This window comes from Lacerta agilis, chromosome 8 (genome assembly GCF_009819535.1).
Source record: "Lacerta agilis isolate rLacAgi1 chromosome 8, rLacAgi1.pri, whole genome shotgun sequence".
Taxonomy (NCBI): domain Eukaryota; kingdom Metazoa; phylum Chordata; class Lepidosauria; order Squamata; family Lacertidae; genus Lacerta; species Lacerta agilis.
Window position 1 is genome coordinate 14,625,084 of NC_046319.1, and position 16,171 is coordinate 14,641,254.

The 16,171-nt window shown below is 44.1% G+C and overlaps 1 protein-coding gene across 14 annotated transcripts in view; it reads left to right on the forward strand.

The window, feature by feature from the left end:
- The window catches only part of RERE (arginine-glutamic acid dipeptide repeats), a 342,723-nt gene that overhangs the window by 190,996 nt on the left and 135,556 nt on the right, over positions 1–16,171 (forward strand). For 13 of the 14 annotated variants that reach the window (XM_033156259.1, XM_033156258.1, XM_033156263.1 and 10 more), the window contains 3 exons: positions 1,621–1,726; positions 2,894–2,990; positions 7,936–8,040. In XM_033156259.1, coding sequence (XP_033012150.1) covers positions 1,621–1,726; positions 2,894–2,990; positions 7,936–8,040 — 308 coding nt within the window. Of the gene's footprint in view, positions 1–1,620; positions 1,727–2,893; positions 2,991–7,935; positions 8,041–11,478; positions 11,874–16,171 lie in introns of those variants that run through there. The other variant, XM_033156270.1, reaches the window with a different exon arrangement.

The following is a 16,171-nucleotide window of genomic DNA, read 5'->3' on the forward strand; positions in this document are numbered from 1 at the left end:
CTCAGCCACTGATTCAGCTGTGGCTGGTCCGTTGGGGTGAAAGTGGCATTTCCCCACCAACCTCAGTCCACTCCCAGCCAGCCCTCACCTGCCTGTCTTCTTACTTACACAAGGCTGCCTGTCAGTTTCCTTCTCAGGAGTCTCTGGTGTTTCCCTCCTCCAGCAGGGAGGAGGTGGGAGACAAAAGTAGAACTAGCTGTCCCCACCTGTCCTTGCCTCTGGCTCCACCTATCATTGGGCTCCCTGTCTTGCACCCCGCCACTCCCAGTGAGCACAAGCCACCAATGCACTGATCTATAGTCCCTCCCACTTAATGTGATTATTGGTCCATCCACTCCCAGCCTATTTTTCTTGACATTGGCTCGGCAATCAGGCAAAGGTTTTCCCCAGCAGGGCTAGTTGAGATCCCTTTAAACCAGTGATGGCCAAACTTGGCCTTCCAGCTGTTTTTGGACTACAACTCCCATCATCCCTAGCTAACAGGACCAGTGGTCAGGGATGATGGGAATTGTATTCCCAAAACAGCTGGAGGGCCAAGTTTGGCCACCACTGCTTTAAACAGAGGGATTGAAGCCTTCTGCCTGCAGAGCAGGTGCTCTGCCACTGAGCTACAGTCCCTCCCAAGCGCTCTGCTTTGACTGCAGTTATCTACATGTTTGCTCAAACCTTTGATTTATTTCTCAAGCTTGTGCAGCAAACGTTTTTTCTTTTCTTTTTTTGCGGTTTGAACTGCTTTTAAAGGACAGGATACCAGGTACATGTGCTTCAGCCACACTCTAGGAATCTTACTTGACACAATGCTGCCACTGGCTGGATGTTTTGTGGTATTGCACATGGAGTTTTATCGTAAGTCAGTGGTTCTCAAAATCACACCCCCCCCAATCACTTGAAAATTGGCTGAGTGTCTTGGCGAACTACTTAATTATCTTTCTACCTGTTGTACTAATTGTAACATGCTGTGCTATATGCTGTTTAATTTTTATTTATTATATACTGCATTTTACTAAATTTAAATTGAAACACAATAAAATACAATAGAAGAAATAGAGGAAGCAATAAAAATACAATAAAAAATCTATACAAATATTTAAAGTGATGGATTTTCCATTACCTATCTTCAACCACAAATCCAGAGAAATGCCACAGACTATCTGAATGCAAGTTGCAGACCATTGTCCACAGACAACAGTTTAGGAATCCCTGATCTGAATTTGAAATAACTGAATTTGGAATGTTTTTCACATCATTCCTTTGCATGACAAGGAAGTTATTTCCCAGGGCAAGTGTTCCTGGACCAAATGAAGCTTAAGTGAAGATGCCAACTGTGTAGGCAAGGTTAAGAAGCTGCTGCTTTTTTGGTACAAGCCCCTAATGTAATGTCAGGTGTGTGTACAAATGTTCCCTGTTTATGAGAGTAGTCTTCTGAAGTCTTGATTGTCTGAGAAGCCTCTTTTCCCTTAATCTGAGAGATGCATCAATTTTGGCATCAATTCTAGCACCTTTTGACTTCTGATTTCTCTGTACTGATGGGGGAAACAACCTCATTTCCTTGCAGCTTGTTTCTGCTTCTTTGTGCATCTGCCTTTGCCCATAACTTTGTTCTTTGTCGCTCCCTTTCAGAGCAAACGGGACCACCTTCTCATGAACGTCAAATGGTACTACCGCCAGTCTGAAGTTCCAGATTCTGTGTACCAGCATTTAGTTCAGGACCGACATAATGAAAATGGTAAGCTGAGCTCCAGACGTGGTTAGCATCCCTTTCTGCCAGTGAAGCTTTTTTTTCTGTCTGTCTGTTCATTATAGCAGCATTCTGCCATTCCTTTGGAAAGCCCAGACCAGCTTATATTGGGCATCTCAGACTGTCTTCCGCAATCTAGGAGAATCGGACCATTGTCTGAGACATGAGGAGGCAGGCAAGAGTGAGACAGATGTCCTTATTGACTCCAAAAACTCTCCCTCTATCCTGCTTCCCTATTCCCTTCATGCTCTTTCTCACCACATGAGGGCTAGAAATGTGTACTTTCAGAAGAAAAGGAATTGCCAGTGTAGTGCCCTGTGGCACAATAGCACCCTTGCGGTTGTCTTCCGTTTTCCACAGTCTCTAAGGTCTCTCTCTCTCTGCCTCAGACCTTGGTCACCAGGAGGTGAGGGTGGCTATTTTCTTTTCAGTTAAGAAGTAAATGGAGATGAAGGCGGAAGTTGGATGAATGACACTCGTTCCCACTTCCTCTTTCAGCTCTATGTGCTTTTCAAGGCTCAGACTAATTCTGTTGGATCCGATTTTCCCACCAGATTCCTTGGAAGAGTGAAATATGCATGCATGTGGTTCTCTTCCCCCCTTCCCGTGTCTTGTGGGTGGAGGGGAGTTACCATCAGTGTCCATAGCACTTGCTCAGGAATACAATTGTGCCTATGGGCTTAAAAGGGTGAGCAACCTCTTTTTGCGGGACTCCTTTGCAGGTGGGGGGTGCTGGGAATTTTTTTGACTCCTGAGCTATGCCCCCCCCACTCAAAATGTGTGTCTCTAAACCAGGGTCAGCAACTTTTTTCAGCCGTGGGCTGGTCCACCGTCCCTCAGACCATGTGGTGGGCTGGACTATATTTTTTTTTGGGGGGGGGGGAATGAACGAATTCCTATGCCTCGCAAATAACCCAGAGATGCATTTTAAATAAAAGGACACATTCTACTCATGTAAAAACACACTAATTCCCAGACCAGACCATCTGTGGGCCGGATTGAGAAGGTGATTGGGCCACATCCGGCCCATGGGCCTTAGGTTGCCTACCCCTGCTCTAAACTTCTGCTTTGGTTGTCTTTGCCCCTGGGAGTGAGTGGCTGATGTCGATATTTTTGAGGCATCACAGTTGAACTTGTGTGATTTTCTTTCCACAGATTCTGGGCGTGAGCTGGTTATTACCGACCCAGTGATCAAGAACAGAGAGCTTTTCATTTCGGACTATGTTGACACCTATCATGCTGCTGCCCTCAGGTAAGCTGTTAAGAGTCCATTGCAGAGAAGACTTTGTAACAAGCTCTAGAAAGGCCAAGGATGTTAACCAGAAGAATGTTCTGTATCTCTTTCCATCTATTTTTTTAAAAAATGTTTTCATTGCGGATATTGCTAGTCTCCTTTTGCCCACATCTAATAATTTTGTTATCTATGGTAGTTTAGACATTGACTTAAAGATTTTGCATTGGAGTGTGACTAACAGTGCACTTCTATTCAAGTAAGTCCTATTGAATTCAATTGAGCTTACTCCCTGGTAAGTGTGGTTCGGATTGCAGCCAAAGTGAATTGAACTCGGGTCTCACTGAAATAAATGGGTCAAGTTAGTTACGACTTAGTGACCCAGATCTCACTGACTGCAATAGTAACCATTAACTTGATCCAATTATTTCAGTGGATTTAGCTCTCTAATTTTTGTTCTCTCCTCCCGTCGTGTGTTCTTATGTCCTTTGGTTTTATTTGATTTTTTAAATTATTATTGTTTTGACTGTGCACTGCTTGGGTTGCATGGTGTTGAAAAACAAATTGCTATATTTGGATAGGCCCACAGCACTGGTTCCTCTTTGCTTTTCTGCATTCTACTGAGGTGTGAAGGGAAACTAAGAGAAGTTAGCTGTGCATCTGACAGTTTCATAGATATTTGCCAACTTTATGTGTCTGATCCTGCAAACCTTTTCCCCACATGTGTACATGCATCTTGATGATCTGTGTAGGGAATACTCACGTCTGACATAGTTGTTGAGAGTTACGTGGAAAACTAATGCAATATCCTGGCCAATGCCAAAAGTGCACTTTCTTTATTTGCAGTATTTTTATTTGGAATTTGATTGTGTCCCATGCCCCACGATTGATAGATGTATTATTGAGTCTTGTGGAGTCTTGTATTATTGAGTCTTGTGGAGTAAACTTGGAAAGAAGCTAAAGTGAAGGAATTGCAGGGCCAGAGTTTTGTTCCTTTTCTATCAGGAATGATCTTGCATAGGAGATTTTAAAACTTGAACAGCTCCTGACCTGGAGAAGAAGCCGGAGCCAAATTTATACCTGTCCGTAGCAAAAGTGAAGGTTGTACTTGCTGCCATCTTTCTGAACTTCTGCCTTTTATCTTGCCTATTCTTTTTCTCTGTCAGCCTCCCACAACCAACCATCCAGCCTGAGTAAGCCCACAAAAAGTTTGAGGCTTTTTTATTTTAAAAAAAGATGGTCTGTCTCAGCAAGTAGTCCTTGGGAGTATACTTGGAAATTCCTAATAAAAGCAAGTACTGTATAAAACTGTGGGTCTAGAAAACTCACTTGTTTGGCGGAGATGATCATATTAAAGCATGGTGTAGCAAAATGTTTGTAATTTGCCCCAGGAGCCATGAGGACTTGGAGCTCACTTTTTATTTTCCAGAGAGAGAAAGATGAGAGAGAAAGATGAGAGTTCCTTGAGCTTTCAACAATAGCCAGACAGCCACTCCGATGCTGCTGACCCATGCCTTGTGTGGTCTGTCTTTCCCTTCATCCCTGCCCTGGTCTCTCCTCCTTTCCCCCCTTTGTTGGTTTAAAGAGCAAAGACCTAACCATTCATCTTTGGGGAATAAGTCATTGCTTGTGGTGAATTCAAATGAAAATGCTGTTGGCATCATGCATCTCATTTTCAGGCATGGAGGAAGAGCACATGGATATTGTCAAAACGTGAACTGAATGATCTCCCTGCCGATAATGCTCAGATGGTGTTTTAAGTAAAGCCATCTGGAGACATTTTCCCTGTTCAAAGCCACTTTGCTGAAGCTGCTTCCTTCAAGTCAAGTCAGCTGTAACCTCTGCTGTAGGGGAGGGAAACAGACCTTTTGATTTGACTTATTACAGAGCTGTTGTTTTCTAAGATAAACCTGGCAAATTCCGCTCACTTGCTGTAATCTTCTCCAGAATACCAGAGTGCTTTTTATATCTCAAGGAAGCTGACTTTTTTGTCTGAAATTGGCATGCTGAGAGGAGAGCGCGAGCTGAGCTGGATTGATGGTGCCGGGCTTGAAAATTTAATTGTTGGCTCATATGCTCAGGAAGGGGTTTGTATGCGTGTAATTTTCCCTGAGGATCTTTCACAGCAGTCCTCTTGTGTTGTCATTGGCTCTTATTCTTGCAAAGTTACAGGGAAGATTATCAGGAGGGTGATAACAGTTGGAGGAATATCTTTTTAATTTATTTGCACTGAGCATTCTGAAAAGGTGATGATCTTCAGTCAACACCTGTGACCATCCTCTGGGACATCTAACCACATCATCTGATTTTAGTCACATGGTGACTAGGGAAAGAGCATTTTGGTTTGTGGTGCCCTCCTCAGTCAGGCTTACCTGGTACCAACATGGTTGCCATATGGGTGCCAGGCCTTTTTATTTACTCGGGCATTTCTGCGTGTAATATAAGTTGCCTTGATGATGCTTTAATCCATTCTGCTGCATTTAATTGCTTTGTTTTAATAGCTGCTGCTTTTGTTGTATGGGTATTTTTGTTGGAATGTGTGTATTTACTGTTGTTTGTTTATGCTGCCTTGTGAATTTTAACTGAAAGGTAGCAGAAACATTTTCTAAATGAATGAATGCTGTAAGTAGAGATTTCACCTGCCTTTCTTTATTGAGAAATTTTGGGAACCTCATTTTAAAAAAGAAAAGAAAAGTCCTGTTGGATCTGATGAAAGGTCCATGAATTCCTGTATCTTCTTTCCCACAATGGCCAGTGAGGTGCCTCCTGGGAAGCCCTCAAGCAGGACATCTCCTGCTATTGCTCCCCAGCATCTGGCATTCAGTGTCACACCACTCCCGAACCTAGAAGTCGCTTTTGCCATCATGGCTCATGGCTCCACTGAAATGAATGGAGACTTAATGTGGCCTTCCAGAGCAAAGCCCTGTTGAAATGAATAGGTATTACGCAGCTGCAGTACTTGGGTGTGACGGCACTCATTTGCCATAAGGACAGTTGTATGGTCAGTCTTCAAGAAGAAAGAGTCATAATACTTAATCTGCATGTGTGGTGCTTTATCAAGAAGAATGTGTCTGCCTTTGCAGCCTCTCTTATTCTGTCCCCCTGATCCCTGTATGGCAGGGCAGGGGAGGACAGCTTCTTAGCTTAGCCTGCCAGAGGTTTCATTTCAGCCCACAAGGCCGTTTTTCCTAAATCATGCCTACATGTCAATCAGGTTATGTTACTTCAGTGGGCAATCTTGCTTGGTTTAGCTGAGCTAGGGGAAACTGACGTGGCCTGCCAAACACTGCAGAGAAGAGGGCTGTACCCCCCCCCCCTTCATCATCATGATGCCAGATGATTGGCAGGTGGGTGGCTATGCTCTTCCTCAGTCTTTTTTGCCTGTTGCTGATGGAAGAAACCCCAATTCAAGAACTTGGAGGCAGCTGTTTCTATGGGACAAAAGAATGTAGCTTAGGTTACACCATTACCCACCCATTCATCTTCCTGATATCCTGCTGAGAGGAGCTTATCATCTAAATCTAAATTTAGCTGGGGCAAGAGAAATTAGAGGCATGAATAGTAAGGTATTAATGTGAGCAAATGTGGTTAATGTACTTTGGTTAGGGTGTGTGTGTGTGTGTGTGTGTGAGAGAGAGAGAGAGAGAGAGAGAGAGAGAGAGAGAGAGAGAGAGAGAGAGAGAGAGAGAGAAATTAAGGGCTTTTAAGCCAACAGCTGAAAGTGAGCTGGGATTTACTGGTGGTGTTCTTGGAGGGAGCTCCTAAGCGAAAAGCGCAAGGAAGGAGAATGGGCAGAATCTTTTCCCTTCTTCTAAATCCTCGGGGACACTGCTTTCCCAGGCATGAGGCTGAATAAATAACAAACCTGATAAGAATAAAAGATGAGCCTGCTGGATCAGGACAGTGGCCCATCTACTCTAGCATCCTGTTCTCACAGTGGCCAACCAGAGGTCTTTGAGAAACCTTCAAGCAGGACCTGAGCTTGACTGCTGATCTCCACTCTCCCTGTGTTTTTCAGCTGCTGTACCAAGAAGCATCACTGCCTCTGACTGTGGAGGCAGAACATAAGTCATCATGGCTAGTAGACATTGATAGCTGGAACTAAGCTCATTGATAATTTGACAGTATCTGATATTGGTACAATAGCCAATGTCCCTGTATAGAGTTTCAGTGGTTTCAGCCACATTTTGTCTTTTTTATTTTTAGGGTCTCCCCATTTAATGTGCACCTTCCAAGTTCTGCTCTCACTTTGCTTTTTTTGTTTTTTATACGTTTCCACATCCTTGGACATAAAGAACCATTAGGAGCTGATCTCCTGTTGAGGAGGCTTAAATAGCTCCTCTTGAGTTTGAAAGGCTCACACTGACCCATGTTTGAGAACTGTTGCTATAGGGCTGGAAAGGAGAATTTGTGGCCCTCCAGTTCTTGCTGGACTACAACTTCAATCCCTGACCATTGACCATGATGACTGAGATTGATGGGAGTTGTAGTCCAACAACATTTAGAGAAGGACCACATGTTCCCACTCCTGTTGTAGAGTCCTACCATGAGGACTAGAAACCTAATGAAATATATCATGATATTCTTTTATTTTAAGCATCTCTGAGAATCAAGGCAAATGGTCTCAGTAACTGCAGACAAACCTTCCCAGTATCATACTTCCTTCCCAGTATCATACTTCCTAAGATAAAGTATTTTAAGAAGGAAAGTATGTTCAGTCCTGATTTCCCACAATTGTTTTCACTAAATATGGGATTATATTTGGCTTGTTCAATATGTCAGAAGACACATGTGGTCTATCATTTCTTTAACCATGTTCAGTGGTAACTGCACCAGAGGAGGAAAAAGCAGGCCAGTTGCATTTATCAATACCAACAAGAAGTCTTCGTTTTTCCTTTAATTATATAAGCCATCATCCATGTAGAGAACCTGGTCTAATGCCCCTTTTTCTCTTTCTGTCTTGCAGAGGAAAGTGTAATATCTCCCATTTCTCTGACATATTTGCTGCTAGAGAATTTAAAGCTCGGGTGGATTCCTTTTTCTACATTCTGGGCTACAATCCGGAGACAAGGTGAGTCGTTTGCCTTCCATCTACTAAGAATTTGTAGCATATGCTTTTCTGTAGGGCTACGCAAGGTCTCTTACTGAGGTGGAGGATACAGGAGAGGCTGTGCTCTCCTGTTTAGTTCTTTGCTACCCTCCCAGAGGCATGGTGAGCGTTCTGCTTTTTACCTTAATAGGTATAAATCTGCATATTTTAAAAATGTTGTGCTTTACTGGTCATGCACATGCTCTGGGTTTATTTTTCCCATTATTAAGAGACATTTGTTCACCAGGGGCTTCCAGCTAATACTGGAATCACATTTGGTCTTGGCTTATAAGGCACTTGCCCGGTGTTGACTACTCTGGTATTAGGTTTTTTTTTGCTATCCTGCTGTCTTTGATCCTTTAATTTGGAGATGCCTTTGGCATGCAAGCCATGTGCTCTTATATTGACCAGTGGCCACACACCCACATTCAGGTTCCATTATTGATCTTGTGGGTCTCTCTCCCCTACCCCATTCCATTGATTGATGGTACAGCTAGGGATCCAAAACTGCAGTGAGTTGTCTGGATGCCAGTTCAGTCTCTTGAGCTTCTTAACTGGGTGAGCACCTGCTAATTGCTGCCCAATAGTATATTTATGAATATTTCTAACAGAGCCTTCTCAGTCTTCAATGCATTGATATGTGTGTGTTTGTGATCCTGCGACGTAAACTCAGAATTGATTCAGGTGTTTGTTTCGACAGTGCTGGTGTTGCCAAGTCCCACCCTGGGTGGCTGCAATAATGGCTAGGATTGTGTGGTTTATGTATTGGTGCCATCAGTCTTTTTAAAGGTGCCACATTGACAATCCAGCCAGTTTAATCTGTATATTCTGTAAAAAAATAAATAAATTCCTGTATACGTATTCTTGGGAGGCTCAACTGTTCAAATGGCCTGTAGTGGCAGTCGTGATACAGAGTGAACTTTTATATCAGCCCCATCAGTGGGTGTCCTCTCCTTTGACCTCCATTCCACATTTCTAAAGTGGAAACTTACACATTGAATTATTGAGCTGATACCAAGTGATTGATTCTTGTGGCTGATACATTGGCTTGCATGCAGAAAGAGATTGTCATCAAGCTCCTCTTCAGACAGAGCTTCTGAAGCTGGAACTTCTGTAGTTGTGGAGTCTCATGTGAATGCTTTGTGATAATGTGTGTAGTGCTAATTTTATGTACTGAAGGTTGAGTGTGGGTTTTCTTTGGTGTTTTGCTAGAACCTCACGAGAGATAACTCAGCATGTTGCAAATCTAGCTGTCTCCTCCTCTCCCCAAAGCAGCCAGATTCTTGTTTCTTCTTTATGTTGTACTAAAATTCCTGCCTGGGTGCAGACAGGAAGCCTGTGCTATAATAATGGACTAGATTTTTTGCTAAAAAGGAAAGAGCCCGCACACGCACACACATCTGAAAATCCCTCCTTGCCTGAGTAGAGGTGTTATTGATGAGCTCGCTGCTCTCCCAAGAGAGCCTACAACATAAAATGGAAGCAAGTTTGAGTCTTGTATATATCTTTGCTTTAACAAAAAACCTGCTCAGCAGAGTTTGTTAAAGGAGGGGGAACATCAGGGCTGCTGTATTACTCACCCTCTCACTCTCGGTGATTTGTGCCTTTTGGAAGACTTGGTGGTAGTTGTGCCATTTCTGAGACAAAAATCTGTGCAACAGATGATGGCAAATGGCTCCTTTTCATAGAGCAAGAGCGCATGTCTCCTGTTGGAGGAGTCACAGAGTCAACTCTCCTCTGTGTGTGTGTGTGTGTGTGTGTGTGTGGAGAGAGTGAGAGAGAGCACAATTCTAAATCTAAAAACAACATAAAACAATAGCAACAGTACAAAAGCCAACTGGGCTAAAGCATTTAGGATGTTTGATGAAAGAGGAGTGTCCTTAGCAGACACCGAAAAGACAATAGAGATGACCTCTGTCTGATATGCAATGGAAGGGAGTTTGAAAGGATAGGTGCCACCACACAAAAGGCCTGTCTCCAGTGTTGTGCAGGATAGACCTCCTGATAGGATGGTATGTGCAGTGTGATGATATTAACGAGTTGCCCATTAAGAATCTCATGCTCTACCAACTGAAGTGTGTTGTACTAATCTAATCTTGTTCTTACTGTAACAAGCAAGACTTTGGGCGGGGTGCAGAAAGGCATAACAAGGAGCACTTCTTTTTGGTGAGAGGCACTGCTTGGGGTAGACCCACTGAAATGAATGTGCCTAATTTAGTCATGCCCATTCCTTCCTATGGGTCTACTTTGATTAACCTGGAGCAAAAAATTGTATTTTATTGTTTTCTACTAAATGATTACAGTGTTTATTACTTTAATACTGCATGTGTTTTAAAACTTGATTTCACCGGATGCTGCTTGCCATCTTGGGGAAAATGCAGTACTTTTTAAAGCCAGCTAACAAATTGATTGATTGATCAACGAAAAAATAAATAGGAGGCTGGCCCATTTCTCCCTCCCTCCCACCGCACCTTCTGCTTCCTCACATTTTGGCTCTGGCTTAAACTACTACAGCTCACCTCTGGAATTTGCACTTCTAGGCTGGATCTGGGCACAACCATCCACACTCCTATCCTGGCCCTGACGTAGCCCGGACTCAACTTGACTGTGGGGTTGTCAACAGGCTCGTCTTATGATCAAAGCAAATATTTTTGCTGCTAGCAGCTGCACCATCCAGAAACTGAGATGGCTTGGAAGAGGCTGCTTACCTTGAAAGGGAGCAAATTGATATCACTTTTTAGATCAGCTGATGCATGGAGCTCCAAGGATTGGGATTAGGGCCGGTGGTGTTTGTGTATGGGTGGTGTGATTAATCAGGGCCCTAATTTTGAACGAGGCAGAATATTTTCATCAGTCACTTGCCGCTGCAGCGCACATTCTGTCACATTTCAGTGTGACCAAGACACTTGAATCAAGGCCCTTTGAAAGATTTGATGGGGATAGTGGCTTGAACATAGAAATAATAGCCTGAGGACTGTGTGTGTGTGTGTGTGCGCGCGCACACACACACACACACACACACACACACACACACACACATGCCATAAAAATGCTTTGGAGAAATGCACATAATTAAATGTCAGCTTCTTATGAGGGTTCTGCGTATTGTTATTCTTGCTGTAGAATATTGCAAAAGTGGCTTTGTCTCCAAGGAGTTGCACACGGATGCCACAGTTTTACTTTAAAATGACCCTTTTGTTTTAATTCTATTAGGCAGTCTCTTTTTTTAAAAAATATATATGCTGCTGTAGAGATTGGACCCAAAGCCCCCCTGTTAGCGCCCCCCCCCCCGCATTCATTCCAACTTATAGATGCAGCAGCATAGAGGCAAACAGCAAATGGAAAAAATGCTGGCATTGGAACTGCCTGGTTTCTCCTGCGTGTTGCTAGTCTCAGATTCCCTTGCGGAGGCCCCTCTTCCCTGCACACTAGCTTGCTAGGGCGAAGCTGAAGCTGCTGTGGAGACGGCAGCCCGCCGTGCCTGTTGGCTGGGCTTTATTTACGGAAACGGCAGGGTCTGAGATTGATTGCGTCATGTGGATGAGGGAGGGGGGGGGTCACAGCACATGCTCAGTGCTGTCAGTCTGAGGGCGAAGTTTCTGCGTTCTGCGTGCAGGCTTAGGTCATAGCACAAGCTCAGTGGAAGCTCGCTCAGGTCTATCTGAGACTGCATGGGCCTCCATTTTGAGGAGTTAGAGTAGGGAAAGCCACGCAGACTTTTCTGTTCTTTTTTCCTTTCCTTTTTTTGGAGTGGCAAGGTCAGGGGAAACAGCTGCACCCACCAGAGCCATGGATGATCCTCTCGGCCCCTTCAGGTAGGCTGACAGCACTCTGGCCTTGCCTCCTCGGGAGTGATGCAGGGTTTTTTCTTTTTCTTTTTTGCCTGCTATCACAGTGCTTTCGGCAATTCCCCCCCCCCCTTTGGCGGAGTCCTTACTTGCCTGAATTATTGCATGATCTCTTGTAGACGCAGCTCCGTTCATTGAAATGCATGGAAATTGGTGCTCAGGATTGCATGTGCTGGAGGGCAGGGGGGGAGAAGAGAAGATCAAATGTAGAAGCCATGCAAACCTGTCTTCTTTACCCCATCTCTCTCCTCCTCATCCTTCTGCAGTTGCAAATTGCACTTGTAATCTCTCTCTCTCTCTCTCTCTCTCAGCTAGTTGTGGTATCAGAGCTAGCTTGTGCTGCTTTTGCCTGTGGCGCCTGCAGGGAAATATTTGGGCCTCTCAGAGGCAGTGCTGGGGAAGGGTTCAGGGAGGAGGAGGAGGAGGAGGGGTCATAGATCTGTAGCCATTGGCTGCTTTGGAGGAGGGACGGGACTTGCTTTGACAGCCAGTCTTGCTTGTTTTGGCAGGCAGGTGACGAGAGCAAGAGACCCTCCTCCTTTCCTGCAAAGCCCCATCAGCAAGCGGAGCTGCCCATAAGCACTCGGCTTCCTAAAAAAACCAAACCCAAACATGGTGGCTTTGCTGTTAAGGCAATCTGGGTGCCTGAGGAGTGTCTGCTCAGGGTGGGCAACTCGGGGAATTAAGGCCACATAACCATGAACTTGGGCAAGGCAGCGGTGGGCCACCACGGCCTTTGCATTTTCAGTCCCTGTTTCCATGTTGACTTTCTGGATGACGTTTTGACTTGCAGAGGATTCCAAAAGAACACTATGGCCATGTGTGGGTATAACAGATTTGTGGGGGCTTTGGACACCCCCCCAGCTGAGACTGGGCCCTAGAAAGCCCCCCCCCAAACTGCAGGCAAAGTTGGAAGTGGATGACGCTTGTTTTTGGAAGAAGACACGGCAGGCTTTTAAAGAACCCAGGGGGCTCTGCAGGCCACAAACTGAAAACCACTGAAGTGGCCCATTGAAATGAATATTGTAAATAAAGGAATCTGTGCCACATCCCTGCATTGCTGTAGAGGTTGCTGAAGCAAGTCCAGTACATGTGATGCTAAAGGATTAAAAGGGTCCTGTCTGTTATTGAATAACTACAACTAAGGATTTATGTTCTGGTGGGTCTTTGGCAAGGGCCTTCTCTGATCTCAGTGAAGTATGCATTTTCTTAATTTATGTGTTGGGAGCAGGCCAGGAGGATTCAATGGGAAGTTGACAGATGGCTTTGATGGCTGTTCATTTCCCTCCTGTTAACTAGTCAGGAGTGCCTTCTTTGAAGGGACAGATCTGGCCTGTTATGGGCAGAACTGTATATTTTCTAGGTAAGTATGAGACCTGCCCGCTGGAAAAACCATACAAGTTGGTAGGTCTCTCAAGAACTTGCCAAGGCGATAAATGTATAGCAGCAGCACCCACTGAATGTTGGTAAGGTAAACTAATGGACCTTCAGCTTGTCTGGACTTAGGTCTTGGGTTGAGCATTGTCTTGCTTGACCATCTCCAGTCGATACTTCTCTGTACTGTTGCAACTCTGCATTCCCACCTACTTTGCCTCAATGCTCCTCTGTCACCACTTTATTCCACATACCATATTTTTCGCTCCATAAGACGCAATTTTTCCTCCTAAAAAGTAAGGGGAAATGTCTGTGCGTCTTATGGAGTGAATGCATGGTCCCTAGAGCAGAATTACCTAGGGGCCAAAAGCAGATTGTGCTCTTTTTTTCTTTTTCTTTTTTAACAAAGAGAGAAGTGGGTGTTGAAAGGCAGCCGCTGAACAGCTGTTCAGCAAGTGATCGGGAGAGAGATAAGGCTCCCTTTTCAGCCCCGCCCCCTTGCCCAGGCCTCCATTGTTGAATGCAGAGGGAGGCTGTTTGTTTCCCCAGTGACATGTTACTGGCTGATTAGATTATCTGTCTGGAAACTGTAGAAATGGCTGTAGGACTAGAAGCTGCAGAACTGTGAATTGAACCCCATGAAAACGGGGCTTTTCCTCTTTGAAAAAGAAGCTGCACCACTTTCAGCTGATCCTCAAAAAAAAAAAAAAAAAAAAACCAGGGCTTTCCCCTTTGCAAAAAAGCTGCACCACTTTGAGCTGATTCTCAAAAAAGCAGGGCTTTTCCCTTTGCAAAAAACGCTGCACCACTTTGAGCTGATCCTCAAAAAAGCAGGGCTTTTCCCTTTGCAAAATAGCTGCACTACTTTGAGCTGATCCTCAAAAAACCAGGGCTTTCCCCCTTTCCTCCTCTAAAAACCAGGTGCGTCTTATGTTCAGGTGCACTTTTTGGAGCGAAAAGTATGGTACTGCAGATTATTTTAATACAGTTTTGAACCACAGTAGCAGAATAAAGTGTTCAATTTACTCAAATACCTGCTTAGCATTGCTGAGGGTACTAATTTGACTTTCCTTAGTTCAGAATATTGAATTTTATTTAGCCGGGCACATGCCGACTAGTACAGACTGTGCAGGAGATCAAACTAAGAATTCCCACTTTCCAATGTCCCTGTTACCCCCACTGCATGTTGTGTTTCGATATGGCTCCATGGCTGCATAATCTTAAGATTGTCCTTCCACTGAGTCATTCTATCAGGTCAGTCTGCACTTTCCCACTGTCATTTGCGTGCTTTTAAACCCATTCCTGTTCGGTGTGGGCAATTTTTGGCATTAGTAAAGCAGAATGTTGGAGTGATTTGGTGCCTGGGCATAATCTGTAGGCACCCTTGTTGAAATTAGGTGGGAGCAGGAACCTTGTTTGTGCCATTTTGAATTCCACAGAGAAAAGTGGCATGCCAGTTTTGCAATCTGCACATTAAAGCATGGTCAGAGCAAGTGCTCCTGTTGGCACTTGGTGATGGTTGGGACCATAATGGTAAAGTGAGCCTGTTGGATAGCTTGGGTGAACCCAATGGGCATCCTTTTTCTTCTTCTTCTTTTTTGAGCTTTTAAAACCAAACACAGATGTACAGCATGAATTGAGGTGACAGTACGTTGTGATCAAGGGGCAGATTACTGTTTCTTTCCAATACATTGATTTTCCAATTGCTGTGTGCCAGCATGTCCATAAATTTTTCTGTGTGTGCAGCAGCCTTGCTATTTGTTTTTAGGTGATCTCTAAAATCACGTTCAGGGATATTAATAGTGTTTTCTCTTAGCTTTGACTTGGTTTGTTTGTTTTGGAGAATGACACAAGAAACTTTCAAAGAGAAGTCTTCCCACAGTATCCCAGTGAGTTCAAATTAACTTGAGGCTTCTCCCCAACCCTGCTGATAATACTTAAAATAAACTTATTTGCTAATGGCATTTTTGTGGCTGTATATCTGATGGTTTTAACCTACTCTGGTAAAGTGATGCTGGCTGTTCCTTGTGGCAAACCTGTCTTAAGGCAAGGTTAAAATTGCTCAAGCCCAATTAGGGATGACTTTAATATACTATGCATGTTCACAGAGTGATTCTTGGCTTTCACCCAGGATTGAAATAGTTTCAGGGTAGACGTGGGTCCAGATCAGCCCAATATTGCACTGGATCAGTTGCTGCTTCTCTCTCTGGGGATACAGAGCAGTTGGGGAGGCTTGTTCCAAATTCATGAGGACTAGAATTTTTCATAGCTAGTGGGTTGTACCCAGTGTTGACCCATGGGAATGAATGGACACGACTATGTTGTGTCCATTAATTTCATTGGTTCTTCTTTGAGTAGGACTTAGTTGTATACAACATAATTTCTCTTCTGTAATTTAGGCTTTTTGCAATTGTTATTTGGATTTGCTTCAGAAGTACCGTGAGTTGAAAGTCTTTCTTTTTGGAGCATTGAATATTCATATTTTTTCCTGTTAACACGGTAATTGTGTTACTAGACCGAAACAATCTATTCCAGCATGTTTTGATGTGCCATCCAGCTGACTAAGCACAGCATGGCAGTCACCTCCTCCTCTTGTTGTGTTTGAGCTCAGTCAGGTCCTGGTAGTCAAAGGTAGACTGTCTCTTTCCGTGAGAGTTCCTTTCAGCTTTTGTGGCTCAAAGCCATTTTATTTTCATTCTACAGTATTATGTTTGTAAATAATGGGTCTATCTTCTATGCCAGGAGTCGCCAACATGGTGCCATCCGGCTGTTGCAGCTTCCATCATCCCTGACTATGGTCACACTGGCTGAGGCTGATGGGAGTTTGAATCCAGCGACAGCATTGCATTGGCTGACCCTGCTCTGTGCAATTGTATCATCCGTTTTAAGAG